The sequence below is a fragment of the Trachypithecus francoisi genome, unplaced genomic scaffold (genome assembly GCF_009764315.1).
Source record: "Trachypithecus francoisi isolate TF-2019V2 unplaced genomic scaffold, Tfra_2.0 Lachesis_group11, whole genome shotgun sequence".
NCBI lineage: Eukaryota > Metazoa > Chordata > Mammalia > Primates > Cercopithecidae > Trachypithecus > Trachypithecus francoisi.
Window position 1 is genome coordinate 1,376,603 of NW_022681456.1, and position 27,346 is coordinate 1,403,948.

The window sequence follows — 27,346 nt, forward strand, 5'->3', positions numbered from 1 at the left end:
TAAAATAATAAAATTATAAATATTAAAAAATTATTTTTTGGCCAAGTGTGGTGGCTCATGCCTGTAATCCCAGCACTTTGGGAGGCCAAGGGGGGCGGATCACCTGAGGTCAGGAGTTTGAGACCAGCCTGGGCAACATGGCAAAACCCAGTCTCTACCAAAAAATACAAAAATTAGCCGGGCGTGGTGGTGGGTGCCTGTAATCCCAGCTACTCAGGAGGCTGAGGCAGGAGAATTGCTTGAACCCAGGAGGCAGAGGTTACAGCGAGCAGAGATTGTGCCACTCCTCTCCAGCTGGGGCAACAGTGCGAGATTCCATCTCAAAAAAAAAAAAAAGTCACCATTTCAGGGTGTACACTTCCATACATTTAGGACATTTACAAAGTTGTGCAGGCCGGGCGCGGTGCGTCAATCCTGTAATCCCAGCACTTTGGGAGGCCGAGACGGGCGGATCATGAGGTCAGGAGATCGAGACCATCCTGGCTAACACGGTGAAACCCCGTCTCTACTAAAAAATACAAAAAACTAGCCAGGCGAGGTGGTGGGAGCCTGTAGTCCCAGCTACTCGGGAGGCTGAGGCAGGAGAATAGTGTAAACCCGGGAGGCAGAGCTTGCAGTGAGCCGAGCTCTCGCCACTGCACTCCAGCCTGGGCGACAGAGGGAGACTCCGTCTCAAAAAAAAAAAAAAAATGTTGTGCAGACGCCACCCTGTGAATGTCCTAAACTCCACCGCACTCCAGCCTGGGCAATAGAGCCAGACTTGTCTCAAAGAAAAAAAAAAAGTTTTTTTAAAAAGGTTACATGAATGTAACCTTTATTTATTTTTATTCATTTTTTTCGAGGCAGGGTCTCAATCTGTTGTTGCTCAGGCTAGAATGTAGTGCTGCAATCTCAGCTCACTGCAACCTCCACCTCTTGGGCTCAAGTGATCCTCCCACCTCAGCCTCCCAAGTAGCTGTGCACCACCGCACCTGGCGAATTTTTTGTTTATGTTTTGTAGAGATGGAGTCTCACTATGTTGCCCAGGCTGGTCTCAAACTCCCAGGTTCAAGCAATCTTCCTGCCTCAGCCTCCCAAAGTGCTGGGTTTACAAGTGTGAGCTACCACATCCACTCCTCTTTCTTATAATAATTACAAAAAGTATTGACTGGAATGCTAAAGCTGTGAGTTTTATCTCAAACCCATTAGAAAAGTCAGCAGATTCAAAGTAAGCAGAAAAAAAATAGAGAACTTAGAGGCTCTCCACATTAGCTCTATAGTTGAAGGCTTTTTCTTTTCTTTTTTTTTTTTTTTGAGACGGAGTCTCGCTCTGTCGCCCGGGCTGGAGTGCAGTGGCCGGATCTCAGCTCACTACAAGCTCCGCCTCCCGGGTTTACGCCATTCTCTCGCCTCAGACTCCGAGTAGCTGGGACTACAGGCGCCCGCCACCTCGCCCGGCTAGTTTTTTTGTATTTTTTAGTAGAGACGGGGTTTCACCGTGTTAGCCAGGATGGTCTCGATCTCCTGACCTCGTGATCCGCCCGTCTTGGCCTCCCAAAGTGCTGGGATTACAGGCTTGAGCCACCGCGCCCGGCCGGCTTTTTCTTTTTTGAAGAGACTGTTTGAATAATGATAATGTGAGCTCTTAATTTTTCTTGATGTAATTTGTCCACCAGTTAAAAAAATGTGCATGAGAATGGGCTATAATATGTAGGTGGCTGGAGTCCCAGAAAGCTTGGCATGTCTTAATATTTAAGAATCCCATTCTGTTTCTTATTAATATCTTTAGAGCAAAGAAAATTCTGTAAATCCTGTCAGAGAATGTTAGGAGTTTGACCAGTGTTTTTAGATGGTGGTGACTGGCCCAGCAGCTTTAAAAAAGTTTTTTCTTTGTATCTCCTAGTACATATTTTTTCCAATTATGAATTCAACATGAAACCCAGTGGTTTTTAATTAGCCACCCTGTGTCCACCATTTAGAATGTTTATTTTTGTTCTTGGGAGATTTTTAGAAACAAAAAAGGGAAAATGGCCAAATCATGCGTGTAACCAAACTATAATCAGGATTTGCAAAAAATTTTGACCCAGGCATGTAGATCAAATGAAATATTCAGCTAGGAGCAGTGATCAACAGTGAGTTTACCAGAAAAGACACACCTTGCAGACAGAATCTGAGTTCTGTAGAAACCAGAAGACACTTGTTTTTCTGTTTTGATCCTAGGAGGAAGGTAAGGGCTTTTATTAAGGCAACCTTATAACCAAACCACATCCTGAATAAAGTGGAGAGCTTCTACCTAAAAAGAGGGAGTCCTGGCCTGAGAGAAGATTCAGCAGAGCAGAAAAGGCAGGAGGCAGGAGTGAGCAGCGCAGGTGGGAATCGCCAGTTCTAAGAGCCACGGTTTCCTTCCAACAGTGACTGCTTTTCAGGTCCCACCTCTGACACCATTTATCTCAACTGAAATATCAGGGAGAGGCTCTTTAAAAGAAAATTATATATATATATATATATATATTTTTTTTTTAAGATGGAGTTTCACTCTTGTTGCCCAGGCTGGAGTACAGTGGCATGATCTCAGCTCACTCCAACCTCTGCCTCCTGGGTTCAAGAGATTCTCCTGCCTCAGCTTCCCGAGGAGCTGGGATTACAGGCATGCACTACCATGCCCGGCTAGTTTTGTATTTTTAGTAAAGATGGGTTTCTCCATGTTGGTCAGGCTGGTCTTGAACTCCCGACCTCTGGTGATCCACCCACCTTGGACTCTCAAAGTGCTGGGATTACAGGCGTGAGCCACTGTGCCTGGCAAGAAAATGGTATTTATTTGGGAATGGGGAATTGCAGTGGGAATACATGTGCCATAGTGAACTATGTGCATTACTGGGGGTGGGGGGTGGGGGTGAAGGAAGATGAAGCCTTTACAGAATGAATGAGGAAGATGACATAATTGTTTTGAGATAATTCTGTTTGGCTGGCTGGGCATGGTGGCTCACACCTGTAATCCCAGCACTTTAGAAGGTCGAGGCAGGCAGATCACCAGAGGTTGGGAGTTTGAGACCAGCCTGACCAACATGGAGAAACCCGTCTCTACTAAAAAATACAAAATTCACCAGGTGTGGTGGTGCAGGTGCCTGTAATCCCAGCTACTTGGGAGGCAGAGGCAGGAGAATCGCTGAACCTGGGAGGCGGAGGTTTCGATGAGCCAAGATTGCACCATTGCACTCCAGCCTGAGCGACAAGAGCAAAAATCCATCTCAAAAAAAACCCAAAAATTTATCTTTGGCTACAAAGATCAATAACAAAGGCAATGCCAGTCCAAGGTTAGACAGGCAGTTGCTGGGTAGAGGTTTTCACGGTAGCTTTGTGTAGGTTTCAATGGCCTTTGTACAATGTTGTTTTTTTTTGCATTTTTATTTTTTCATTTTTTTCTTTTCGTTTTTTCATGAGTCCATATGAGTCCATTTTTGCAGTCTTTTCTGATCGTTTCTGTTTTCAGGCATTGATGCATGAGAGCCTTTCAAATCTTCATGGCCTTCCTCAGGCCTGTTTGTCAGGGTGTTTTGTTTTATTTTATTTTATTTTATTTTATTTTTTTTTTTTTGAGGCGGAGTCTCGCTCTGTCGCCCGGACTGGAGTGCAGTGGCCGGATCTCAGCTCACTGCAAGCTCCGCCTCCCGGGTTTACGCCATTCTCCTGCCTCAGCCTCCGGAGTAGCTGGGACTACAGGTGCCCGCACCTCGCCCGGCTAGTTTTTGTATTTTTAGTAGAGACGGGGTTTCACCGTGTTAGCCAGGATGGTCTCGATCTCCTGACCTCGTGATCCGCCCGTCTCGGCCTCCCAAAGTGCTGGGATGACAGGCTTGAGCCACCGCGCCCGGCCTATTTTGTTTTTTAAAACAGAAGTGATTCTGACAACTTTCATGAAATCAAGATCTGGGCACTAGGTTTGTTCATTGATGCTTGGGCCTCACTGGTCAGCTGAAAGAAATGTGTGTGTACTAAGCCCTGCACATACACATACACAAATATTTTCCTATGCAACCACCTGTAGCTGTGTTCAGCTGCATGAGTTCACACTGACATCTCCAACCCTCGTCCATCGCCACATGCACCACACCAGCCTCTCCCCTTGCTCATCCGTCACCCTGGCAGTCGCTTTGTCTCTCTCTCTTCCCAACCGTGGAGCCCAGGAAGCAGCCTCCTCAGTCCTCTGGGGCCTCCCGCGGCTCTGTGCACTCTCGCGCAGGCCCCCTTGCTGTGGACTTGACTCTCTACTTTCAGCCTCCCCGCACTACTCTCTCCAAAGTACATTCTGAGAGCTCTCTGAAGCAGGCCTGAGACTGAGCCCTCGTTTGCGTCCCTTTCTTCCCAGGATACTGCTTGGGGAAAGGATATGCTCGGGACACATCTGTCAGCTGAATGGAGGTCGGGTGGTGCAGGGCTGGCATCCAGAGGGCACTTCATCTGCATGCATGCTGAGCCCCTGTGGGGTGCCAGGCTCTCTGCTTTCCTGGGAGCTGGGGCCAAACTCCGAAGAAAGCAGAGCTGCCACCCTCTAGAAGCTGGTGGGTCCTGGGTGGTGGTGGCCAAAAGGGACACTGGCTACTGCAAGCTTGTTTCTGCTTTTGCACAATATTTTTTATTTTATTTTGAGATGGAGTCTCACTCTTTGCCTAGGCTGGAGTGCAGGGGTGCAGTCTCGGCTCACCGCAACCTCCGCCCACGGGTTCAAGTGATTCTCCTGCCTCAGCCTCCCAAGTAGCTGGGATTACAGCCGCCCACCACTATGCCTGGCTAATTTTTGTATTTTTAGTAGAGGCGGGGTTTCACTATGTTGGCCAGGTTGGTCTCAAACTCCTGACCTCAGGTAATTCGCCTGCCTTGGCCTCCCAAAGTGTTGGGATTACAGGCGTGAGCCACCGCACCCAGCTGCACAATTTTTCAAGAGCTGGCAGGACCTGCTGTACTCAGAAAGAAACCTGGGTTATTTCCAGGTTAGTAGGGGCATCAGCTGGCCTTGTTTCCATGGTAGTCTAGCAACTCAGGGCAGAATCTGTCCAAGGGGAAGACAGAGGTGGCTCAGCTCTGCAGAATTTGAGATCTGAACCAACGAAAAATCGTCTGCAGTGCTTTCTCAAATTCTTTTTCAACATTTGACTTTCATGTTTCCCTAAGCTGCCCTCGCTGAATAGCTAATGACCTTGTAATTAAAGCAACTTTTCACATGGTGAAAAGCCGCATTCCACCACCCGCTGGGGCTCTCAGTCCGGGGCTGGAACCCAGCCGGGCGCAGCAGGTGTGCCATCCCTGACCCTCATGTTTATGGCGTGGGTAGAGCGGCTGGCCCTCCAGGACCCCGCCCCTGTGCACCTTCTTGTGGGAGCACCTTCCTGGGGGCTGACCGGGCCCACGAGGTGCACCAGGGTGCTGGCTGCTTTCAGCCCGGGGATGAGTGGCCGTATGCGCTCAGTGGAAGCCCAATTCCCTGCACTCTGGATTCTGAAAGGAGTTGGAAAAAGGCGGAGGCAGCCTGGGCCTCGTGCTGCACCGGCGCTGGGAGGGTCGTCCATGCGCCACCCCTGCTCCGGGACCCTCTGGAGCGGCCGCGGCCCCAGCCCTCCCTGCCCTGCGGGGAGCCGCCCGCTGCCCGGCGTGGTTCCCGTCGTCAGGGCGGAGAGCTGGCGGCTGCTGCTCACGGGAAAGGAGCTGAACGCAGCGTTTAGTCTCCAGTCAACACGGAGCCGCGGCGAGACAGCGCGGGAGGCGCCTGGTTCTCCGGGCAGCTCCCTGCAGCTGAGGAAACGGAGGCTGAAGAGGCCCGGGCGGGGAGCGGCAGCTCAGGGCGGGTCGTCCGCTGCCTGCCTCGCCCTCCACCCGCAGGCCCTTCTGTTCCTTCTGGTCCAGGTCCCAGCGCGGCGCGCGCTCTACCCTGGAGAGGGTTCCTCTGTCTGTCTGGGTTGAGTAGCGTTTCTAAGACGCCAGCTGGAAACAGTTCAAAGATCTAATACAAATGTCTCTTTTTTTTTTTTTTTTTTGAGACAGGGTTTCACTCTCACCCAGGCTGGAGTACAATGGTGCGATCTCGGCTCACTGCAACCTCCACCTCCCGGGTTCAAGTGATTCTCCTGCCTCGGCCTCCCGAGTAGCTGGGTTTACAGGCCCCACCATCATGCCCAGCTAATTTTTTGTATTTTTAGTAGAGACGGGGTTTCACCATATTGGCCAGGCTGGTCTTGAACTCCTGACCTCAGGCGATCCAGCCACCTCGGCCTCCCGAAGTGCTGGGATTACAGGCGTGAGCCATCGTGCCCAGCCACAAAAGTCTCTTTAAAAAGTTTATTTAGGGCCGGGCGCAGTGGTGCATGCCTGTAATCCCAGCACTTTGGGAAGCCGAGGTGGGCGGATTACTTCAGGTCAGGAGTTCGAGACCAGCTTGGTTAACATGGTGAAACCCCATCGCTACTAAAAGTACAAAAAAAAAAAAAAATTAGCTGGGCATGGGGCACGTGCCTGTAATCCCAGCTTCTCTGTCTGGAGGCTGAGGCGCAAGAATTGCTGGGACCTGGGAGCCAAAACTGCACCACTGCACTCCAGCCTGGGCAATACAGTGAGACTCCATCTCAAAAAACGAAGAAAGAAAAAGTTTATTTAGGCCGTTTGGTGGCTCATGCCTGTAATCTCATCACTTTGGGAGGCCAAGGTGAGTGGATCACTTGAGACCAGGAGTTCGAGACCAGCCAACACAGTGAAACCCCATCTCTACCAAAAAATGCAAAAATTAGTGGGATGTGGTGGTGTGTGCCTGTAGTCCCAGCTACTCAGGAGGCTGAGGCAGGAGAATTGCTCGAACCTGGGAGGTGGAGGTTGCAGTGAGCTGAGATCACACCACTGCACTCCAGCCTGGGCGACAAGAGCAAGAAAGTGTCTCAAAAAAAAAAAAAAAAAAAGGTTTTCAGTGTATTCAGAGTTGTGCAACCATCACCAGCCTATTTCAGAATATTTTTAGCACTTCAAAAAGAACCTTGCAGCCATCAGCAGTCATTCCTTATTTCTCCCCAATCCCCCCAGCCCTAGGCAACCACTACTGCTTATGGATGTACCTATTCTGGACATTTCACATAAACGGGATCTTAGGTAGATGCCGAGGAGTGGGATTGCCAGGTTGCATGTTCAGCTTTTTGAGGAAGAGCCAGATTGTTTTCCAAAGTGCTGTACCATTTTACATCCCACCTGCAGTGTATGAGCGCTCCAATTTCTGCAACACCCCCGACTCTTGCCAACACCTGTGCCGTCTTCTTGATCCAGCCGTCCTAACCGGTGTGTGGTGGCGCCTCACTGCGGTTTGCGTTGCCCTTCCCTGACAGTAATGGTGTTGAGCCACTTTTCCTGTGCTGACTAGCATCTGTATCTGTTATGTGGAGGAATGTCTATTCAGATCTTTTGACCATGTTTTAATTGGGTTATTTTCTTTTTATTATTGAATTTTAAGAGTTCCTTACATATGCTAGATACAAATCCCTTACCAGACACACGATTTGCAGTTTTCCTTCCATTCTGTGAGCTTTTCACTTGATGGTGTCCTTTGATGCACAAAAGTTGTACGTTTTGATGAAGTCCAGTCTGTCATTTTTTCTCTTGTTGCTCGTGCTTCTGTGGTCCTGTTGAAGACACCACGGCCACCATGGTCGCAAAGGTTTAGCTTCTAATGCTGGTCCGCAGCTTCCACTCTTACCTGTCGGCCTCTGAGCCAGTTTGAGTTCACTTTTGCACATGGTGTGAGGGAAGGATCCAGCTTCGTTCTTTGCATGTGGACACACGCCTTTCCCAGCAGCACTTGTTGAGATGAGCACTTTTTTCTCCCCTGAATTGTCTCGGCTTTCAGTTCTGCCCCATCAGTTAGCTCTGCATGGTCTGGGCCCCTGCGCCGTCCAGTAAGTTTTCCAACTCTGAATTGTGAGTCTTCCAACTTTGTTCTTTTTCATGAGTGTTTTGGCTATTCTGGGTACAAATGCTTTTATTTATTTATTTTTTTGAGACGGAGTCTTGCTGTGTCACCCAGGCTGGAGTGCAGTGGTGTGATCTCTGCTCCGCCTCCTGGGTTGAAACGATTCTCCTGCCTCAGCCTCCCGAGTACCTGGGATTACAGGCACGTGCCACCATGCTTAGTTAATTTTTATATTTTTAGTAGAGATGGGGTTTCACCATGTTGGTCATGCTGGTCCCGAACTTCTGACCTCAGGTAATCCACCTGCCTCAGCCTCCCAAAGTGCTGGGATTACAGGAGTGAGCCACTGTACCTGGCCAGGTTATACATTTTAAATTTTGAAACAAATTTATTTAAAAAAATTTGTGAAAAAGAATATTTTGTGATATGCAAAAATTCTATGAAATTCAGATCTCAGGGTTCACTCATAAAATTTTATTGGAACACAGCCACACCTGCTCATTTACATATAGTCTCTGGCTGCTCTTATGCAACATCAGAGTTGAATAACAGAAACTGGATGCGCTGCAAATACTAAGATGTTTACCATCTGGCTTTTGCTGAACGTTTGCTTATGCTAAAGATGTTTGTGCAGATACGAGAAATGACTTAGGTACAAGGTTTTTAGAGTAGTGTTATTTGTAGCAGCAAGATCAGAAACAACCCAAATGTGCTCCAGAAGAGGACTGGTTAATCAGCAATGCATCATTTATAAAATGGAATATTATACAGCTATGAAAAGAGTGAAGAACTTCCCCAGCCCAGAGGTGCCCAGGGAGACAGGACTCGATACAAGGTTGGAACCTGGATGGGATCCTGGGACAAAACAAGGACATTAGGGAAACAAAGGGAATCTGAAGTATGGACTTTCAATAATAATAATGTATCAATATTGGTTCATTGATTATAACAAATGTAGCATCCTAATGTAAGGTGTTGCCAGGAGCGGTGGCTCACGCCTGTAATCCCAGCACTTTGGGAGGCTGAAGTGGACGGATCACGAGGTCAGTAGGTTGAGACCATCCTGGCTAACATGGTGAAACTCCGTCTCTACTAAAAATACAAAAATTAGCCGGGTGAGGTGGCAGGCGCCTGTAGTCCCAGCTGCTGGGGAGGCTGAGGCAGGAGAATGGCGTGAACCCAGGAGGCGGAGCTTGCAGTGAGCCGAGATCCGGCCACTGCACTCCAGCCTGGGCAACAGAGCGAGACACCATCTCAAAAAAAAAAAAAAAAAAAAAGAAAAGTTTATTATTCTTTGGGAGGCCAAGGCGGGCAGATCACTTGAGGTCAGGAATTCGAGACCAGCCTGGCCAACATGGTGAAACCCAGTCTGAATAAAAATATAAAAATTAGCTAGGCGCGGTGGCGGGTGCCTGTAGTCCCAGCTACTCAGGAGGGTAAGGCAAGAGAATCGCTTGAACCCAGGAGGCAGAGATCGCAGTGAGCCGAGATTGCACCACTGCACTCCAGCCTGGGCGAGAGTGAGACTCCATCTCAAAAAAAAAAAAAAAAAAGAAAAGGAAAAAAGGTTATTATTTAAAAATAGGGAAGCTCTTTATGTTTGGATAAGAAAATGACTCCAAGACATACAGTAACTGCAAAAGCAAGATGATGCTGGCACAGAACAGAAACGACACACACTTCTGTGTATAAAGATGTGTATTGGGGCTGGAGGGGGAGAATATATTTGCATATTTGCTTGTATTTATACAAAGAAACTTGGAAAGATTCACAAGAAATTCCTATGTAGCCACGTGAGTGAATCACTTATTCGGACAAATAAAAGCCCAAACGTTGGCCCTGAGGTGGACGTTTGCAGCATTCTTAGCGATGCGTCCTCCTCAAAGGCCTGCCCGGCCTCCTCAGCTCCTCCTTCCCAAGTCCTTTCCCTGCCTCGCCCGCTCTTGCTCACAACCCCCGGTGCCTGTCTGGCTCCGGGAATCTGGCAGAGCAGCCTAGCCCTCTCAGCTTGCATTAGGGCTCAGAGAGCTGAACGATCCAGACACGGCTCACACCCAGGGACACACGGGGCAGTGATCCAAGCCACGCACCAGGACATCAAAGCAAATGACTTCTGACAAAAGCCAGCCTTACTAAACACAGGCAAAGGAGACATTCTTTGGAGAACAATTTTGTTAACAGTTTAAGAACCTTAGAAGTGATACAGTAAAACTACTGTAAATCTGTCCTAAAGAAGGAAAGAATATTTTTGTTGTTGTTGTTGAGACGGAGTCTTGCTCTGTTGCCCAGGGTGGAGTGCAGTGGTGCCATCTCAGCTCACTGCAAGCTCTGCCTCCTGTTTCAAGCGATTCTCCTGCCTCAGCCTCCCGAATAGCTGGGATTATAGGCGTGCACCACCATGCCCAGCTAATTTTTATATTTTTTGGTAGAGACAGGGTTTCACTGTTGCCCAGGCTGGTCTCGAACTCCTGGCCTCAAGTGATCCGCCCACCTTGGCCTTCCAAAGTGCTGGGATTCCAGGCAAGCCACTGCACCCGGCCCCAGAAGGACTCTTTTTAAAGGGGAAAAACTCTAATTTCACAGCAGCATCCTTGCCGATGGTAAGGCAGGAAGCTGTCTAGATGTCCAATGGCAGGAGAGTTAGGCCTGGGGAGGGTGGGGTTGCATCTCATATGGGTGAGGGTTCCAGCCAAAGTCACCCTTGGAAATTTCTTCAATCACCCATAAAGTAGGACATTTGGGGTTTAACATGATAGTCGTTAGCCGTGATAAGACTTTTTTTTTTTTTTTGGAGACTGGAGTTTCACTCTGTCGCCCAGGCTGGAGTGCAATGGCGTGATCTTGGCTCACTGCAACCTCTGCCTCCTGGGTTCAAGCAATTCTCCTGTCTCAGCCTCCTGAGTAGCTGGGACTACAGGTGCCCACCACCACGCCTGGCTAATTTTTGTAATTTTAGTAGAGACAGAATTTCACCATGTTGCCCAGGCTGGTCTTGAACTCCTGGCTTCAAGTGATCCTCCTGCCTTGGCCTCCCAAAGTGCTGGGATTATAGGCGTGAGCCACTGTGTGCCTGGCCCATGGTACGGAATTACTGTCATACACAATGTGTCTTGTATACACTATGCAAAGTCTAATTTTACAGGTTTTTTTTTTTTTTTTTTGAGACAGGGTCTCACTTTGTTGTCCAGGCTGGAGTGCAGTGGTTCATTCATGGCTCACTGCAGCCTCGACCTCCCAGGCTGAAGCTATCTTCCCACCTCAGCCTCCTGAGTAGGTGGGACTACAGGCATCACCACGTCTGGCGAATTTTTGTGTTTTTTGTAGATACGGAGTCTTGCTCTGTTGCCCAGGCTGGTCTTGAACTCCTGGCCTCACGTGATCCTCCTGCCTTGGCCTCCCAAGGTGCTGGGATCGAATCACTTGTGCCTGACCCAGTATTTTGTCTTTAAAGATGGGGTCAGCTGGGCGTGGTGGTGCATGCCTATAGTCTCAGCTACTCAGGGGACTGAGGCAGGAAAACCTCCTGAACCCAGGAGGCAGAGGTTGTAGTGACCTGAGATTCTGCTACTGCACTCCAGCCTGGGTGACAGAGGGAGACTCCATCTCAAAAAAAACCAAAAAACAAAAAACACATGGGGTCTCCCTGTCACCCAAGCGGCAGTACCGTGGTGTGATCGCAGCTCACTAGTCTCGACCTGCTGGGCTGAAGTGATCCTCTTGCCTCCATCTCTCAAGTAGGTGGGACCTCAACTGCGTGCACCACACCTGGCTCCAGTATTTAGAGTGCACGTGTGCTGTTGAGTTTACCGGGGGGTCTATGCAGAGTGCGACACCATTGCACTCATTTCCGGGGGACACTGGCCATCATGAATGGCGACTCTGGAGACTGGAGTGGTTGGAGGGCCGGGTGGGTGGCCTTCCTTGCTCCAGGCACTGATGCCTGCTCCCATCTATCAGGGAAGTGCCTCAACCCTTCCAGCACCAACGCACCAAACAAAAACATCACTGTATGAGGACGTGGCAGGCCCCTCAGGATTCCCCGATGTTCCAGACGCTGGCCAAACCTGTGTTGCCCTCGCCGACGATCCTAGCTGCCGCCGGCATAAACGTCGACTTGACAGTCCATGGGTAAAACCACGGTCCTGCTGACGTCTGGTCCCACGTAACGATCTCCCTGCATCAAGACACCGATTTCTGGCTCATGATCCCCGATGCTTTACAGTGGAAAATGGCCCAGCAAAACAAGGAGGGTGTGTGTAAAACTCGGAGGTGCAAACCCGAGGCAAAGCAAGGTTACCTCTGCACACAGAGGGCCCATCTCAGGAGCAGCGCCCGGAAGCCACAGCAAACACAAACAGCCACACCTGAACACACCTGGTTGCGTCTGATCGAGGAAGCTAAGCAGGGTTGGGCCTGGTTAGTACTTGGATGGGAGACCAACTGGGAATACCAGGTGCTGGAGGCTTTTGGAAAAAAAAAAAAACAAAAAAACCAAAAAACCCACTACATACAAAAATTTTTCCATGTAAAAAAACCTTAAGAAAAAAGTCAAAACAGCAATGACAAATTGCGGCAAACATTTACAAAATAAATAATACCAGAAGGCTAAGTCCCTTAATATATAGAGAGTGGTTATGACTGAAAAAGAACACTCCATAGCAACACACAGGCATGGATGTGGTTGGGTTCATAAAGCAACATAAACGCATTTTTAAACAGAAGAGAAACTGCGCCATTTGACTCATCACTAAAGAAATGCAAGTAAAATCAAGCCCTTTCCATCTTTCTGATTTAGCAAAGATAAAAATGTTTGCAGACGCTGCACCAGGAGGATGTGGGTAACATCTGCCTGAGGACGGTCACCACAGCTCTGCCCCGGCAGCAAAGGCCACCTGAGACCCCGAGCAGCCACTGGGGAGCCCGAACTGAACCGCAGTGCGCCACGGCGGGAGGAAGCCAGCGTCTGCCCTGAGACAGCGGCGTGTCCAGGTGCAGAGGGGCCGATGAGCATTTGTGGGATGGACGGCCACTGGAAGCCGTGGGCGGGGGCGGGGGGCCCAGAGGGACGTCATCTCAGAAACCAACACATCAGGAGATGCATCGAGTGCTACATAAATTCAGCCACCGCTTGTGAAAGGAACCAGGTATATGGTACCGTGGGGGTGGGGGTGGCAGAGGAGCCTGGCTGTGCAGGGTGCAGGCCACATGGCTTTGCTCTCTGCCTCGTCCAGGGCCTGTGGCATCTCCGCGTCATCGTGGGCAGCTGTGGGGCCTGTGCCTGTGTGTGCCTGGCCCCACCCACCCGCTCCAGCTTGCCCACCTGCCTCACCTCATCCACTCTGGCCTTTGTGGCAGGCAGTGTCTGGACCCCAAGTGCCATAAGGAGGAAAAAGTGTAATTTCCTTTCTTGGTTTTGGTAAATTGGCAGAACTGAAAATGGAACGACCTCGGCACAGCAGGGGTTAAGTGAACACCAGGGCATTTCCTTCCTGTGGGGACGAAACTGTCACTGTGACCCGACTGCAACAGACAAGCAGCAAATCCTCATTTCTGGTGTAAGGACCCTATGAGCCCCAACTCCAAGTGGCCGGGCCCTCAGCTACACACAAATTGCCTTTCCACTGGGGCGGCCAAAGGCTGCAGTGGAGTCCCGGGAGGCACCAGGAGCAAGCAGCCAGCGCTTAGGCAACACGCGGTGCTCAGCGCGGTGACGCGGGGCCGGGCTGCTCCCCTGCTGTGTGCCACTGCTGCAGGGAGGGCCTGTCCAGCAGCCGCAGCGTGGGTGCCAGCAGGGACACACGCCCACGGCGAGCTGACGGCCTGGGAAGGAGCGTGCGGTGATCGCAGGAGGCATGGGACGGGGAAGGGGAGCCCAGCGGCTGCTGTCAGAGGGCTGGGGGCCCAGGACAGGGAAGCCCAGCGCTGCTCATCTGTCCTCGCCACACCTCCATGGCCACACGTATAACAGATGACAAACAGGCAAACAGACCCAGAAGCCAACCAAGGAGAGAAGTAAGAAAGCACACCAGGGTCTAGCTAGAAAAGGCGTTTCCTCCCATTTTATTTCCGAATACATTTCACAGAAACATGATATATTTACAAATATACAGGTAAGAGACTGCTGGTCGGAAATCTTAAAACCGAAAATGTCATCAAAAATTAATTTACAAAAGCCACCGAGGGTCCACGGAGGCAGCCAGGTGGATGGTGCAGCCACGTCTGCGTGAGCCTGCCCAGAAGCCCACGCAGCCTCCCAGCGCTGCCTCCGCTGGCCCTGTCTCAGGAGGCGCTGGTTTGCAGGTTTTTGGAAGCTGCAAGCATTGCTCTGACTTTGGCCATGAGATCCTGTGCAGGGCGAGACACAGAGGAGAACCTGTGAAGACCTGGCCAGACAATCCACGTGGTGAAGAAATTCATCAACGAGCTGGTGGTCAAGACCAAAGACAGTGCTTCTAGCACCGTGGGGGTGGCGGAGGCGCCTGGCTGTGCATGGTGCGGGCCACATGGCTTTGCCCTCGGCCTCACCCAGGGCCTGTGGCATTTTGCCTGAGATCCCTGTCCCGTGCCGGTGTCGATGACAGGAGGGATAGGGAATGAAAATTAGCAAAAGAAAAACCACGAGGCCCCTTGATGAAAGGCTGGGAGTGGGAAGGGGGCACGCCCACTGACCTGAGTGATTTTGCTCTGCACGGAAGAAACGATTGCTGAAGAGATCTGGGCTTCTTTTTCCTGAGAGACCCCCCTGATGCAGAGAGAGAGAGAGAGAGAGCAGAGCTTACAACCGTGTGAGGACGCTGAGCCAAGGCCAGCCAACAGCATCTCCACCTCCGAACCCCAGCTCGAGAATTGTGAAGGCCCCACTGCATCTGCTTCCAGTATCCTTTTTTTTTTCCCCAGAGTTTCACTCTGTCGCCCAGGCTGGAGTGCAATGGTACGTTCTCAGCTCACTGCAACCTCTGCCTCCAGGATTCAAGTCATTTTCCTGCCTCAGCCTCCCGAGTAGCTGGGATTGCAGGTGTGCGCCACCACGCCCAGCTAATTTTTGTATTTTTAGTAGAGACAGGGTTTCACCATATTGGCCAGGCTGGTCTCCAGCTCCTGACCTCAGGTGATCCACCCACTTTGGCCTCCCAAAGTGCTGGGATTATAGGCGTGAGCATATCTTTCAATAAAAACAGGCATCATAAACATGCTGTGTTACACGTATCTGAACTGTGTACAAACTGCAATCTAACGAAAAACAATTTTCATATAAAATTACAACACAAAGGAAAAAAGAAACAAGGAAAGGAAAGATGCAGCAGAACAGTGGAGCCCTCCCAGAACCACGGCCTTGAGTGGGTGCCCTCGGCCTGTCCATGAGGCGTCTGTGTGGGGGAGCCAACACCCCTGCCCCCCAGCGATGCTCAGCCTCCCGCACTGATGTGCATTTGGCCATTATTACATTTTCAGAGACAGGGTCTCTCTCTGTCGCCCAGGCTGACGTGCAGTGGAGCCGTCACGGCTCACTGCAGCCTCCACCTCCTGGGCTCAAGCAATCCTCTCGCCTTAGCCTCCTGAGTAGCTGGGATTACAGAGGCATGCCACCTATTTTTAGTAGAGACAAGGTCCTGCCATGGTGTCCAGACTGGTCTTGAATTCCCACCCTGGCCTCCCAAAGTGCTGGGATCACAGGTGTGAGCCACGGTGCCCGGCCCGATTGACATTGTAGCTCTAAAGTTGCCACCTCTTAGAGATTCGGATCCATCTCAAATGAGCTGAGGCCTCTGCCACCTGAATGGAACAGTCGTGCATCCCATGATTCACATTTATGGAAGTAATCAGTTTAAAGGGAGCAGCTGTTCCCAGATGCCGCCCTCTCTGGTCCCTCCAGGGTGTGGGTGCCTGGGCAGTAGAGAGTGTCTGACTTGAAGTCATTATCACCTAGCCCGGGACTGGGACGCCACATCTGTGCTGCTGCCCAGGTGTGATGCCCGGCAACAGGTTGGCATCATCTGGCCCCGGCTGTTGCAGCCTGGGGAGCTGTTGACAGTTCCAGGTCTACTGGTCACTGCAGAGCCCAGTGTGCCTGGTGAGCATCAGGGACGTGTGTGACACCCGGGCTGCTTGAAGTGGACTGCTCCACCCCTGGGCTCTGCAGGAGGGTCTCCCCAGTACAGGATCTACTCCTCTGAGCGCTCATGGATTGTGAGAAGCCACATCTGGGGGACTTCCTTGCTACAGGGGGTGTGGTTTGGCTTCGTAGCCAGGCATGTTAGCCAGGATGGTCTTGATCTCCTGACCTCATGATCCGCCTGCCTCGGCCTCCCAAAGTGCTGGGATTACGGGCGCGGTGACTCACGCCTGTAATCCCAGCACTTTGGGAGGCCGAGGCAGGCGGATCATGAGGTCAGGATCCATGGGGGCTGGTGCCCCCAGGACACAGGCAGGGACTCAGGGAGGGAGGGAGAGTCCTGCTGACCACCCCTTGCCCTTCCCCAAAGACAGCCGCTCGAGGACAGGGGTTACCTGGAGCGCTCCTGGCTGGAGCCCCGACTCTCCACAGGGGAGACGCTGGCCGAGTGGGCTGCGGGGGCCGCGGGCCGGGGAGCTGCCTGCTTGCTGGGTGACACCGACTGAGACCTGGCCTTGGACTTGGTCCGTGACCGGGACCGCCTCTTCTTCTTCTTCTCGTGGGGACTTCTGAAAGGCAAGTGTTTCTGTGAGAGATGCACCTTTGGTTTAAAGGCAGTGCACAAAAGGAGAAGCTCGGACCTGAACCAGGTTTTGGGTAAGAGTTCCTCAAGGCACAATTCAGGGATGGAACCATTCCAAACACGTGGAGTTTTCTTAAAGCAACTTATTTCACTGAACTGATAACTGACAACGTGGCAAATCGATCCATGGGTTTAACGAAAGCCACCCAGCACACGCAAGATGGTATGGTCTCCCTGGAAGCAGCTTTGTCCCAGTTTAGGACCTCAATTAAAATACTTGTGGTATTTAAGATGCAACCAGCATTTTATTCACATGCAAAATACGTAAGATAAGCAACCATAGGCAGTTCACAGCGCTTTGCCACTACGTTTCATCAATAAACATTTCCAAAATGATACAGGAAATTATTAAAGTATCAATACATCAAAGTTTAGCGTTCCTTTTTTTAAAAAAACAGACAGGGTTTCGTGCTGCTATCCAGGCTGGAGAGAGTGCTGCCATCACAGCTCACTGCAGCCTTCACCTCCTGACCTCAAGCAACCTCCTGCCTCAGCCTCTCAGACAGTGGAGACTAGGGGGGCGCAGCTTCTGGTGCTGCTACTTCCTTTTTCTGAAGAGATGGGGTCTCACTCTGTTGTCCAGGCTGGAGTGGTGCTTCTTTCTGACCTGCCAGTTGCCCGCCGCTTGGTGATGCTGCTTAGCCTCTGGGCACTGGAGCCTGCTCTGTGGGCAGCAGCTCAGCTCTGACTGCTGTCGTTCCCTGTCCTCTTGCTTCCCAGAGTCCACATCACCAAACTGACAATCCCGTACCAGAAATGCTTTCCAGATATGCCGGCCTGCACTTGCCCTTTGCCCATCCTTCTCTCCTGCCTGTAGAGGCCGACCCTTTGGCTTCCACCTGGTCTAGCTCCATTCCACACCTGAGCCACGTGGCTCTCTTGGCCACTCCCCTACAAACACTTGAGAGAGAGAACACAGACTTGGTAAAGGCAGACAGGCCCGAGCCCTTCCCATGAGGCCCTCCAAGCCCTGAGGTGCCCTACCTGGCATCTTCTTTCAGAATTCATCTGTAATAGACGCTGCAGCCTGCGTTTCTGGCCCTGAGTACAGAGTTTCTTGGAGAGTCTTTGCATGGGTCATTTGTATCACTGATTTCCTTCCGTCCTTCCTTCCCTCCCCATCCTTCCCCTCCCTCCCTCCCTCCTGTCCTGCTTGCTGGGGCCTGGACAGGATTTCCTTCCTTCCTTCCTTCCCTCCCCTATCTTTCCTCCACCTCCTCCCTCCTCCCTCCCTCCCTCCCGTCCTGCTTGCTGGGGCCTGGACAGGAGCAGATCCTAGGAATAGGGCTGCGGGGTCCTCTGCTGCAGAAGCTGCCAGAGGCCTCCCTGGCTCAGCCTCACCCTCGCTATCCAGGTGGACCCAAACTGCTCAATCTGCCAACCTGAAGGTGGAACCGTGGTTCTCTGCTGGTGTCTGACTCTCCTGGGGTTGCTATCTGCACAGCTTGCAAGCGTCTGGCCTCCCTTATGATTCTGCGTGCCACGAAGCCCCTTCCCAGCCTGGCCTCTTCTGTCTTCCAGGGAGACCCCCAGGGCCTGTGCACAGGCCCAGTCACCCCAAGCCCTACCCCTCATCAGGGTCTCCTGACTTCATGCATTTCTTTTGTGCCAACCCCCAAGATCTGGAACATTCTTGCTTAACGGTTGGGGCTGTGCTCACAGTCTGGGGTGCAGACCCCATCAAGGGGCCATGCCCTCTACCCATCTCTCGGACCCCACTAGTGCATGGCCCTGCAGAGCTCGGACAGCTGTGGGAGCCAGGGGCCACAACATGCCATGGTAGGGACAGCCCCGATATGCAGAGGGGGACTGAGCGTTTCTGTCCGGGCTCCCTTGTGTGGTTCTGGGCATGAGCAGACTGTGTTGGTGCCAATGAAGTGACCTAAAGCAGCAGCGCCAGGCCTGGGGCACTCCCACCCAGCTCCATTCAAACAAGGAAGGTCCTGCCAGAGGCGGTGCTGGCTGGCAGCTTAAATCCAGTTGCTGGAGGGGCTGTCCCTGGTGAGCTGGGCCCGGACAGATGACCTGGCATCTTCTGGAATGACGTGCCCAGTGAGGACAAAATGTTGTAAATGGAGATGCTGCTCTTACTGTTCAATACACCCATGTGGGATCTGCACACAAGTCATTTTTCTAAACTGCAAAATGTTTTGTGAAATTTTTGTCTACGAACACATGCCAGGATTTCAAAGGAAGCAGCAAATAAATAAAATATATACCAGCATGTGACATGTGTCCGAAATGACTTACTCTCGAAATCCAGCTGAGTTTATGTGGCTGCATCATGAACAAAGGGCAGGTTACTAATCCTTAACTGTAAACTGGTTCAATTCTGCTACAATCTGATCTAAGCCCTTGCTGAAGGAATGGAGTAACTCATTTTTTTAAAGCGCTGAGGTGCCACTGGGTGAAACGATGTCCTCGGTGCTGGCAAGTGTGCACACCCTGACACCTGGGCCCTATCCACACAGGGGTGTCCCTTCCTTCCAGAAAGTTCCTCAATGCCACTTCAAGCTCGTCTATACCCCTTCTCCACCCTGAGCGTTCCCCACTTCTCTGATTTCTAGGGCACAGCTTAAAGCTCTATGGAAATGAACCCCACACTATGTATTTGTTTGTTGGTTTGGCTTCTTGGTTTTCTGTTGTTTCTCACAGTTTCCCTGTTGCTCAAGCTGGAGTGCAGGGGCACAATCCCTGTCCACTGTAGCCTTGACCTCCCAGGCTCCAGTGATCCTCTTGCCTCAGCCTCCCAAGTAGCTGCGACGACAGGCAGACGCCACCACGTTTTTTTTTTTTTAAGTAGAGATGGGGGTCTCTACTTAAAAAAAAAAAAAAAAGCCTGGACATCCTGGGCTCAAGCAATCCTCCTGCCTGGGCCTCCCAAAGTGCTGAGATTACAGGTGTGAACCACCGCACCTGGCCTGTGTCTGGCTTCTTTTGCTTAGCAAAGCGTGTCTGAGAGTCCTCCATGAAGCAGGGTGATCCTCCATTTGTTTCTCTCACCCATGAATAGTATTACACGACAGGACGCTACCGTCATCTGCTGACTCATTCTCCTGTTAATAGAGATTTGGTTGTTTCCAGTTTTCGGCAGTTATCAATCAAAGTGTTTTTGGTCAAATGTTGACTATAGAGTTCACAGCGAGGAACAGGACAGCTGGGTCAGGGAGTAGGTGTATACTTAACTTTACAAGAAACTGCACATCTCTCCCAACCCAGTGTCTGAGAGTGCAGCCGCTGGGCCTGTGACCACTCTCCCCAGAGCCCGTCCTGGTTTTCTGGCATGGGCGATTCCCATCCAGTCCTGTCTCACTGGCTTCATCAGCACGGCCTGACTGGTGACTCATGCTGTTCCACATCTTTCCATGTGCTTACTGGCTATTTAAGTAGATCCTTTTGTGAAGTCGGCTGGCGTCATCTGCCCCTTTCTTAATTGGGTCCTTTGTCTCTTTGGTACTGACACAGGCTTTTGTCAAGAGATACATGCAGCAAAACCTGCGGCCTGCCTATTTATCTTCTTAACTGTGCCTTTTGAGAGAAGTTTTTAAACTTCAATGAAGTCTAATTGATTTTTTCCTCTTATCAAGAGGGTTTTCCACATCTTAAGGAATCTTTGCCACCCTCAAATTCATGAACATACTCTGTGTTTTCTTCAAAAAGCGTTAATAGTCTGATCCCGACCTGAATTAAATTTTGCAGATGATGTGCGCTGCACCTTTTCCCATTCCAATATCTAGCTGTTCATGCAAGTTTTGTTGGAAAGACTTTCCTGGCTGGGTGCTGTGGCTCATGCCTGCAGTCACAGTATTTTGGGAGGCCAAGGTAGGAGGACTGCTTGAGCCTAGGGGTTCAACATCAGCCTGGGCAACATAGCGAGACCCCATCTCTAAAATAAAAAAAAAGTTAGCCAGGCATGGTGGCGTGTGCCTGTGGTCCCAAGCAGAGGCAGACGGATTCCTTGAGCCCAGGAGGCTGCAGTCAGCCAAGCTGAGCCAAGATCCCACCACTGCTGCACTCCAGCTTGGGCAACCGAGTGAGACCCTGTCTCTTTAAAAAAAAAAAAAAAAAAGACTTTCCTTTCTTTTTTCCATCACTGAATCACTGTGGCTGTGGCCCCAGCCCCCTGCCCTTTGGGTGATGAATTTTTTCTGCACTTTCTATTCCATCCCACTGTTCTGCTGTATCCTCATGCTGAGGCCACACTGCCTTGGTTACTGTAGCTTTCTGGTAAGTCTTGAAATCCTGCTCTTTGTCAAGGAGGCTGTTTTGGCTCTCCCAGGTCATCTGCATTTCCACACATGCTTCGGAGTTTGTGCCAATTTCTAGAAAAGCCATGGGAGCTCTGAGTGGGACTGCACTGCATCTCTGCATCAACTTGTGGAGAACAGGCATCTCAGTAATACTTAGTTGGCTAGTATTTTATGAAGTATTTTTGCATCTATGTTCTTGAGAGTCCCGGTCTGGAAACATATACGTGTGTGCGTACACACAGCACTGGTCTGTGAACACACATGTACACACAGCACTGGTCTGTGGACATGCATGCATGCGCACCAGTACTGATCTGTGAACACACACGTGCACACACACAGCACTGGTCTGTGAACACACACGTGTGCACACCCAATACTGGTCTGTGAACACACACGCATGCACACACAGCACTGGTCTGTGGACACACATGTACACACAGCACTGGTCTGTGGACATGTATGCATGCGCACCAGTACTGATCTGTGAACACACACATGCACACACAGTACCGATCTGTGAACACGTGTGCACACACAGAGCACTGGTCTGTAAACACACATGCATGCGCACCAGTACTGATGTGTGAATACACACGTGCACACAGCACTGTTCTGTCAACACACAAGTGCGTGCACACAGTACCTATCTGTGAACACACACAGCACTGGTCTGTGAACACACACGCGTGCACACACAGTACTGGTCTGTGAATACAGATGCGCGCAGACAGTACTGGTCTGTGAACACACACGCGTGCACACACAGCACTGGTCTGTGAACACACACGCGTGCACACACAGTACTGGTCTGTGAATACAGATGCGCGCAGACAGTACTGGTCTGAATACACACATGCGCACACGCAGCACTGGTCTGTGAACACACACGGGAGCACACACACTACTGGTCGTGAATAGAAATGGGTGCCTGTGCACACCTTTCCCCAAACACAGAATCTTTATCTGTCTTAGGTATGAGACATGATGGACTCAAGAGATGAGATGGGAAGTGTTCCCTCATCTACTTTTTTAAATAGAGTACCCCTTCTTTCTTTCTTTTTTTTTTTTTCTGAGACGGAGTCTTGCACTATCACCTGGGCTGGAGCGCAATCTTGGCTCACTGCAACCTCCACCTCCCAAGTTCAAGTGATTCTCCTGCTTCAGCCTCCCGAGTAGCTAGGATTACAGACGCACACTACCACACCCAGCTAATTTTTTGTACTTTTAGTAGAGATGGAGTTTCACTATGTTGGCCAGACTGGTCTCAAACTCCTGACTTTGTGAGGCGGGAGGCCCGCCTCAGCTTCCCGAAGTGCTGGGATTACAGGCATGAAACACCATGCCCAGCCCCTTCTTTCTTGAACGTTAGAATTCACTGGTGAAGCCATCTGGGCTTGGAGTTTGGTGGGAAAGCTTTTTTTTTTTTAGGTAAGAGTCTCACTTTTTCATCCAGGCTGGAGTGCAATGGCGCCATCTTGGCTCACTGCAGCCTCCGCCTCCCAGGTTCAAGCAATTCTCCTGCCTCAGCCTCCCAAGTAGCTGGGATTACAGGTACGTGCCACCACATCTGGCTAATTTTTATATTTTTAGTAGAGACGGGGTTTTGCCATGTTGGCCAGGCTGGTCAAAGTGCACTCGGCCTCCCAAAGTGCTGGGATTACAGGTGTGAGCCACTGCACCAGGCCAGGGCTTGCTCTGTAATGCACTCTACAATCACTGCCTTTTAACTAGTCTTTTAGTCTTCTTACATATAATGTAATTATTTTATAATGGTTTTAAGCCTATAATCTTTTCTTTGTGTCCCATTTGTTCTTTCCCCCACCTGCCCTTTTCTGCTGTTTCATGAATTTAAGAAAGCATCTAGAATCCTACTTTATATCTTCTACTGGCTTTTTAGCTACATTTTTGTTTTTAGTGGTTGCTCTAGGGAATTAAGTTATGCATCCTTCAGTTAGCAAAGTCTACCTTGAATTAACATTTCATGTATAAAGAAAGATGTTTACTGCAGTAGTAAACTCCCATTCACTCACTCAGCAAAGAGCTGTCCATGTGCTTCATGCAGTGTTAAGTACTAGAAACTCAATGGGAAAAACCTGTAACTAATCATTCATTGTATTTGCTACAATAAGATAACTGGGACATCTTGTTGAAGTGTGCTACTGTAAGATTTGGTCAATATTCTCGTGAAAAGCCCTGGGTGTGAACTCCCAGGCTCAAGCGATCCACTCAGCCCTCCAAGTAGCTGCGGCTGTGGGTGCCCGCCATTGTGCCTGGCTGGAAAACACTTCTGTGACGTACTCAAAGTAACTTTCACGAATGTTGTTTTATATATATCCACACAGTACCAAATTTTACTCCTAAAAATTCCTCAATACGTCCACATCTGGTTTTCCAAATATTCACTAAAAGGAACCAGAGGTCCTTGAAGAAATGGCAGATTCCAGGGCTGGAACAGGGAAAACGCCCAGTAAACCTGGAATATCCTGTACCAAAAGCAAGAACACAAAGAACTATGGGAGGTGTCAAAAGAACAGAACTGACTTGAAAGGGTTGCCACTGGCCAAATCGGAGACAATGTCACCATCTAATAGAATAATAATAGCAATGGGATTATCACACAACAAATCAAAACTCAAAACCAAAAACGCTCCTGAGTCCATGGTGAGATTTAAACAAAGGGGCAGGGTCTTCAGCTAATAAACACAGAAGGAAGAACAGAGGGAGAAAGTCACTATTTTATAGTCAGCAGTGTAAGAGCTGATTCAGGCAGGGGCCACCCTGCCTGATGTGTGCTGAGACAAATGAGGAGAGAGCTGCTGGGAGCAGCAGAGCCATGCTGCTTCACAGTGTCACCTCCTGGATTCCTCGCTGGTGGGGAGACGAAGGGGCAGATGCAGCCTTAATCAAGTGATCAAACTCAGCATCATGAATGATGGGACGAGTGGACACTCCTGTGTCTCCTGATCGGTGGTGCAATGGGAAGCTACGCAACGTCGCCTACGCAGCCAAAACATTCGCCCTGAACCCAGCCACGGGGCACAGCAAGACGAAGCCCGATTGTGGGACCATCTATAGAAGAGCTGGCCTGGAATTTTCAGGAATGTGAAGGTCATGAAATACACATACGAACAAAGGAGGGAGGGATGGGAGTGGATGGGATGGGTGCGATGGGAAGGGGTGAGAGAGAGAAAGCAAATGTGGCAAAATGTCAGCTCTTGAGGAACTGAGCTACAGATTTTATGCATATGGGTGTTTATTGTACAACTGTTTTTGAAAGAGAGGGTTTCACTCTGTTGGTCAGGTAGGGGGTGCAGTGGCTATTCACAGGCACGATCACAGTGCATACTACAGCCTCCAGCTCCTGAGCTCAAGTGATCCTCCTATCTTGGCCTTGAAGTGCGGGGATTATAGGTGTGAGCTACTGAGCCCGGCCCCATTGTACTATTTTAAACACTTTCCTGTAAGTTAAAAACATTTTCAAAGAAGTCAGTGAAAGAATCAGCCTATCATCAGTTTACAGAAATGACCCATCAGGGCCAGGCACAGCGGTTTATGCCAGCACTTTGGGAGGCTGAGGCAGGCAGACTGTTTGAGCTCAGGATTTTGAGACCATCCTGGGCAACATGGCAAAACCCTGTCTCTACCAAAAATACAAAAAATTAGCTGGGCATGGTTCCATGTGCCTGTAGTCCCAGCTACACAGGAGGCTGAGGTGGGAGGATCAGTTGAACCCAGGAGGTTGAGGCCGCAGTGAGCTGAGATCGTGCCACTGCACTCTAGCCTGGGCAATCTCCAGCCTGGGCAATGGGAGTGAGACCCTATCTCAAATAAAAAGAAAAAAATTCAAATCTGGGTAGTGGGCATGTCCCCGGGTCTGGTCTGGTGCTGTCCCAGCATTAAAGTGACAGCAACTCGGTAGCTGATTACGTGCACTACACCGCGGCAAGGAAGTGGATGTCCACTCTGAGACAGGGACACAGCTTGGCTGCAGCATTAACATGATTGCTAATAAAACATATTCTGTACCAGGCACGGTGGCTCATGCCTGCAATCCCAACACTTCTGAAGGTTGAGGCAGGGTGATCACTTGAGGCCAGGAGCTTGAGAGCAGCCAGCCAGGCACGGTGGTGAGAGCCTGTGGTCCCAGCAACTCAGGAGGCTGAGGTGGGAGGATGGCTTGAGCCCAGGAAGCAGAAGCAGAAGCTGTGATTACACCACTGCACTCCAGCCTGGAAAACAGAGTGAAACCCTGTCTCAAAAAAACAAAAACACCCCCCAAAGAAAACAAAACCAAATCCATATTCTGGATTTATAGACTAACTGGGGGCTTATAATTAAGACTACAAAACTGACCAGTCCTTACCCACGTATTCACCTCTATTGAGTTCCTAGTAAATCACAGTTTAACACTCCACAGAGTTAGGTTTGCAGGTTTAATTCCGTCCATCTGGGCAGGGCAGCTCAGGGCTCAGCTCTGCACTGAGTCTAACCCTTCGCTTCTCTTGTGTGACCTGTTAGCGCTCGGTGAGAATGTGAGCAGCTCACGCGAGTCTGGCGTCTGAGTGTGCTGGCTGGCCATCAGGACGCTGCCACTTACAGATAAGATCACTACTTGCTCCCACAATATCTCTCTTAAAGCAAAGGTTAATGTGAAAGGCCTCTTCTGTTGAGACAGAAGGAATTAATTTCTAACCATGCCCTTCACATATACCAAAGGTGATGGTGAATTTCTGATGTGAAATTACTTGTTTAAGGGATGGATTCTAACATTTTAATTTTCATCAGATTGTATGAGAGTAGACATGAATGCTCAGTGTAGGATTACTAAGGAACAAAATGTAATTTATAAACAGAGCCAGTTGTACATGAAACATTTGCTAGTATCTATCTGCTTTACAGTTCTTTTGCTAATTTTTCTGTTTTAAGAAAAAATCATATCTTGTCAACGGAGGGAACTGTGGTACTAGGCCAACTGCAGCAGCGTCTTCTTGCCCAGGGTGCTGTGGGGAGGACCTGCTGCGGCTCTCTGCCTGGTGTGTGCCTTGTGGCTGGGCGGTGTGGGTGATGGCTGGGGCCATCTGTCCCAGGAGCAGGAGGGTCCCAGTGTGTGAGTGATCCTGGCAATGTAAGGCTTGTCCTCCGGAAGGCTCTGGGACCCTGAGTGTCTTGACCCCCATGCACTTAGCAGAACCGTGTTAAGAAACTCAAGGCTACGACGTGCAACGCTCCATCCTTCTCTGTGTGGCTCCAGACGCAGACACGGTCCACCCACACAGCCAGGAGGCTGCACGAACTCCACGTGGGGACACAAAACAAGCTCCTTGTGCTTGGAAAGAGTGGAAATGCAGGGCTGGCCCATGCAGGGCACTGGGTGGTGACATCAGTGGGTGAGAACCAGAGGAGGCGCTTGTGAGATGGCACCCTCACGCTCGAGAGGGTAGTGCTCACTGGCGGCACCAATGGAGGTGGCCGTCCACAGCTACTGGAAGCCGGGGCGAGAGGACAGATGGTGGATGTATCTCCTGAAGTGAAAGGTGGAACCTCTACTGAGTGCCAGGCACTGGGTGGGAGGTGAGCCCGTGGCGCCCTGGGTTGTCAGAGGCCCTGCCAGGTACCACGGCTGGGGCTTCTGCTTGATAAACATGAACGCCAACCTCCCTCCATCGCCTGCTCCGACCAAGACAGGTTCTCCTTAGTGGTCAAGAGGTAAGGGATGGATGCTCCTTGCCCTCTAGGCCCCAACAGGACTCTGTGGCCTCTCCTGGGAGCTCCAGCCTGGGCTGTGGTAACAGTCACACAGCACCCAGGCAACTACGGTGACTGTCTTTGAGACCAGGAGGCTTTGGGACTGGAAGCTTGCATTTTCCTTATGTTTGTGCCTTCCTGTCCTCTCCACCAGCAGGTAGAGGGGTAGCAGCTGCATGTGGACCCAGTCAAGGTACCAGCACAGTGGAAAGCTGGACACGAAGCCAGGCCGTGCAGAGCCCCAGGGGGTAAGTGAGCCCCGCCCACCAGACACAGGAGCTCAGTGTGATCAAGTGTCAGCAGGGACGGCCACGCCACGGGGAGGGACTCAGCACCTCCCTCTGGTCACAGCTCTGCTCACAGATACCCGACCTTCAGACGCCCTTTCCGCCCGGGGAAACCTGGCCCGCATGTGGCACCTGTGTGCACACCCAGTGGCCTACCTGGAGCGGGTCCGCTTCCTGCTGGCCCCAGGGCTGCTGCTCACGCGGTAGGCAGTGGGCACACTCCTCTCTTCTCTCCGTCTCTCAGGGGAGTGGGCTCTCCTCCGAGGGGACCGGGAGCGGGACCTGGACAGAGGAGGAGGCAGCGTTCAGTTCTGCGGCCTGGCTGGCGGGACGTGTCATGCTTCCGACTGCCTTGGCAGAGATCAGGCCCCGTCTGCAGAGGCTGTT

General features: G+C 50.7%; 1 protein-coding gene across 5 annotated transcripts in view; it reads right to left on the reverse strand.

Annotated features, from left to right (window-relative positions):
- Positions 1-13,949: 13,949 nt before the first annotated feature.
- The window catches only part of SFSWAP (splicing factor SWAP), a 98,807-nt gene continuing 85,410 nt past the window's right edge, over positions 13,950-27,346 (reverse strand). For 3 of the 5 annotated variants that reach the window (XM_033220083.1, XM_033220082.1, XM_033220085.1), the window contains 4 exons: positions 27,116-27,241; positions 16,427-16,600; positions 14,588-14,660; positions 13,950-14,263 (listed from right to left, as the gene is read on the reverse strand). In XM_033220083.1, the coding sequence (XP_033075974.1) occupies positions 14,198-14,263; positions 14,588-14,660; positions 16,427-16,600; positions 27,116-27,241 (439 nt within the window). In that variant the 3' untranslated portion in view covers positions 13,950-14,197. Of the gene's footprint in view, positions 14,264-14,587; positions 14,661-15,673; positions 16,162-16,321; positions 16,601-26,278; positions 26,450-27,115; positions 27,242-27,346 lie in introns of those variants that run through there. The other 2 variants (XR_004439484.1, XM_033220084.1) reach the window with 2 other exon arrangements.